The sequence below is a fragment of the Alexandromys fortis genome, unplaced genomic scaffold (assembly GCF_014885135.2).
Source record: "Alexandromys fortis isolate MF-2015 unplaced genomic scaffold, M_Fortis_MF-2015_v1.1 scaffold_187, whole genome shotgun sequence".
In the NCBI taxonomy this organism is placed as follows: domain Eukaryota; kingdom Metazoa; phylum Chordata; class Mammalia; order Rodentia; family Cricetidae; genus Alexandromys; species Alexandromys fortis.
In genome coordinates, this window is record NW_026068088.1 from 345,859 (window position 1) to 350,290 (window position 4,432).

A 4,432-nucleotide genomic window follows, 5' to 3' on the forward strand; every position below is an offset into this window, starting at 1 on the left:
TACCCAAACTCAGAAGAAGCCAACATTCAAGGTGATGTACCTGAAATTCTAAACCATTAGATAAAATTACTAAACATCCCTGAGTCCTGGACTCACCCATTCTCCTCATCTAAAATTTTTTGTGATAAACAGCTTTGGGGATACACAGATATGTTAGCAAAGTGGGACCTGCTGCCTACCTGCTCAGTGTCTGTCTTCTACATAAAAATTTGGAATCATATGTATATGATAAGAACCAGATATTAATTTATTTGATGAAATTATTAGAAATATTTACAGGTCAACACAGTCATATTCCACAAAAGACAGCAATACATAGATGTGAAACCATTTCACATGTGAAGAATCTGTCAGAACTGATAAGTAAAAAGATGAGGTAAAGGAAAAAAAAAAAAACAATAGTACATATTTAACATCACTAGTATCTCTCAGAGACAGAATATTACTTACCAAGAGTTTTATCTACTTATCCTATTGCTATTTCTGAAAAGACAGCAAATAGTAAATACCCAAAATAATATCTAGAATGTAAATGAGAACATTCATGTATGAAAGATCTAAATGATATTAAGCAAGCAGTTGTATCTTATGGCCTGTATTCACCATATGTGAGGCAGTTGGTAAAGACATGGGCTTCAAGAAATAAGGTTTACCACATGATTGTCTTAAATTAGGCTCTTTTTTTTTTTTTTTTTAAAGATGGCCTACAACTACAATAGAAAGAATTATTGGAGGGAGGAAGCTAAGGCCCTGGAACATCAAGGTAGTGTTAGAGGTTTTGAGGCCTCCCACAATCAAATTCCTGGTGAGGGCCATTATGCTGATCCAGAGAGTCAAGCTATATACAAAGTACACATCTTGTTCCTATGCCATCTAACAGCTTTGAATGCTTAGGGAAAGATTCAAGAAATAGGAAGAATTGAATCAGATACTAAGGTTATACAAGGCCCAAAAGAACAACTTAGTGACTTTTTGCAAAATTAACCAAAGCTATACAAATAGGTGTATCAAATCCAGAATCTAGATGAATGTTCATTGACTCTCTGACTTTTGAACATGTTAATTTAGAAGGCAAAAAGATACTTGGATTCTTAAAGTTCAGACCAGCACCAATGGATAAATGGATCCTACAAACAGCCAATGTTGAGTCCTTTGACTATAACATTGAGACCTGTGTAGAAGAAGTAATTTTCACAGGTAGGAAGAGACATCAAAATACCAAATGCTTTAATTGTGTAGAATAAGCCATTTAACAAGAGAGTGTTCCTAGAAATACTGTTTCTTCTGGGAATGACTCAATAGAAGGTGTTAAGGATTTCTAGACCAACAAGCCTCTCTGCTGATGCAATAATCTAAATCAGACCAAGTCAAACTAAATTAAAAGACCCAGATTTAATTGGTGCCAGTGCTCCCAGGAGGCCTTCAGAGAGAAAATGAAGAGGGGGAAGAAGAAATAGAAAAACTATGTGTTTCTTCTATGTGGGGCAGTTCAAATACCCTGTGAGAGTGGTCTTGACCCACTCTGGGGAGGGGTCACCATTTGCTGGTCTTTCTCAGAGGTGGAGTCCGGACTGTTGCAACTCCCAGAAGAGGGGGCTTGAAATGGAGCTTTCTACCCAACATTCCAGGAGCTGGGGTGAAGCCCCACTCAAACATTCCAGACTCTTTGGATAAGGATCTTAGGGGCTGAGGTTATTACCCCAACCATACAGAAGGCCCCAACATTCTGGATTATTCAGAAGATGTGGAAAAGTCTGAAATTAGACAAATGAATGTAGATCAATAATAGATAAACAAAGGGGGGAATGAAGCCTCCGCCTTCCCCGGCAGAAGCATTTAAATATGGCCATGGGCCCTGGATTCGGGCAGCGGTGGGCAGAGAGTGTGGAGGCTACCGCTTGGAAGTAAGGGTCTGTCCGAGCGAACAGGATCTGAGTGGCCGCCGTGCTCTGGCCTTGGAAGTGGTTGAGCCATGGTCGAAATCAAGAAGATCTGCTGCATCGGTGGGGGCTATGTTGGTGGCCCCACGTGCAGTGTCATTGCCCATCTATGCCCTGAAATTGCGAATCAATGCATGGAATTCCCTGACACTTCCTATTTATGAGCCTGGATTAAAAGAAGTAGTAGAATCCTGTCGAGGGAAAAATCTATTTTTTTCTACCAATATTGATGATGCCATCAGAGAAGCTGATCTAGTATTTATTTCTGTGAACACACCCACCAAAATCTATGGAATGGGGAAAGGCCGGGCGGCAGACCTGGAGTATATTGAAGCTTGTGCTTGACGCATCGTGCAGAACTCAAATGGGTACAAAATCGTGACGGAGAAAAGCACAGTCCCTGTGCGGGCAGCGGAAAGCATCTGCTGTATATTTGATGCCAACACAAAGCCCAACTTGAATTTACAGTTGCTGTTCAATCCTGAGTTCTTGGCAGAGGGGACAGCCATCAAAGACCTAAAGAAACAAGACAGAGTCCTGATTGGAGGGGATGAGACCCCAGAGGGCCAGAAAGCTGTCCGGGCGCTCTGTGCCGTGTATGAGCACTGGGTGCCCAAGGAAAAGATCCTTACCACCAGCACTTGGTCGTCAGAGCTTTCCAAACTGGCAGCAAATGCTTTCCTTGCACAGAGGATCAGCAGCATTAACTCCATCAGTGCTCTGTGTGAAGCAAGGGGGGCTGATGTGGAAGAGGTAGCCACAGCTATTGGGATGGACCAAAGAATTGGAAATAAGTTCCTAAAAGCCAGCGTCGGTTTTGGTGGGAGCTGCTTCCAAAAAGATGTTCTGAATTTGGTTTATCTCTGTGAGGCTCTGAATCTGCCTGAAGTAGTTCGCTATTGGCAGCAGGTCATAGACATGAATGACTACCAGAGGAGGAGGTTTGCCTCGAGGATCATAGACAGCTTGTTTAATACAGTAACTGATAAGAAAATAGCCATCTTGGGGTTTGCATTCAAAAAGGACACTGGCGATACCAGAGAGTCCTCCAGTATCTACATTAGCAAGTATCTGTTGGACGAAGGTGCACACCTCCATATATACGACCCCAAAGTTCCCAGGGAACAAATCATCGTGGATCTGTCTCATCCAGGTGTGCCGGCGGATGACCAAGTGTCCAGACTGGTGACCATTTCCAAGGATCCATATGAAGGGTGTGATGGTGCCCACGCCCTTGTTATCTGCACCGAATGGGACATGTTTAAGGAACTGGATTATGAATGGATTCACAAAAAAATGCTGAAACCAGCTTTTATCTTTGATGGGCGACATGTCCTGGATGGGCTCCACAATGAGCTGCAGACCATTGGCTTCCAGATTGAAACAATTGGCAAAAAGGTGTCTTCCAAGAGAATTCCATACACTCCTGGTGAAATTCCGACGTTTAGTCTTCAGGATCCACCTAACAAGAAACCAAAAGTCTAGATACTGCCATTTTCTGTGATTATTTTGGTACTTCAGGATAGCCAGTGTCTGTCTGATATTAAATGGGAAATGAACTACATGTTTTTAAGGAAATAAAAATATTTTTTTAATCATCAAATTTATACTAGCTATATGGGTATTAGCATATCTAGGAATTATGAGTCTAGAATAATTTTTACATATTTTTATATTATTGTCCTCTCAGTTATTGGATGGAAAACAATCATGTTAGTTTAAATGTGGTCAATTTTTGTAAAGTAGAAACTTTGAACTCTTTCTAGCATCACAGACTGACTTGAATACCAGGGAAAGGAGGTCTCGTTTTCCTGGGCTTATCACTCAGTGGGGTTTTGAAGCCATGAAATCACTGTGCTACCATGTTTGGGCTGGTCGAGGTTCTCTGTCCTTATTGTTTTAATGTGATACATCATTAGTGGTTTTAATTGTTTTTGTTTTCCCCAAATGATCACTCTGCAATCCCTTCCCTGTTTAACATGAATAATACTTTCTTTTTGAAAGAGTTTAACCCGAGGAGAAAAATCAGTATTGTGGTCTGTGTTGTCCCTTAGCTTCCGCCACTGACTGTTGCTTTTGCAGCCGGAGTCAGAAAGTGATTGTTACCCTTCTTTTGATTGTTTCTACTACAATTCTAAGTGCTTCCTTTAACAAAGAAAACCAATAAAATCTCATGTGTAAACTAAAAAAAAAAAAAAAAGATAAACAAAGCAACCCATTACCTTTGGGCAAATCCTTGGGCATCTTCTTGCAGGCTTATCCTTGTGTGGCTTCTTGCAGGGCTCAAAGTCATAGGTGGGCAAGTCATTCCCGGTCACTGTGAAGGACATATCTCCCTAGTATAGTTAGAAAACAAATGTCTTTTGTAGAAAACCACACTACTCAGAATGATAAAATAACCATGGTAGATGAACCAAAATTTCCAATATCAAATAGAAAACTTGTATTTTGGCAGAGTTCTATAAATGATCAAAGACAAAAGATTGGAGTAT

At 40.8% G+C, this 4,432-nt stretch overlaps 1 protein-coding gene across 1 annotated transcript; it reads left to right on the plus strand.

The window, feature by feature from the left end:
• The first annotated feature begins 1,950 nt into the window (after positions 1-1,950).
• On the plus strand, positions 1,951-3,985 carry LOC126488712 (UDP-glucose 6-dehydrogenase-like). Its single transcript, XM_050122372.1, is given in 2 exon segments — positions 1,951-2,061; positions 2,063-3,985. Coding segments are annotated over 2 exon segments (1,452 nt in total). The 5' UTR covers positions 1,951-1,972; the 3' UTR covers positions 3,426-3,985.
• The last annotated feature ends 447 nt before the right edge of the window (positions 3,986-4,432 follow it).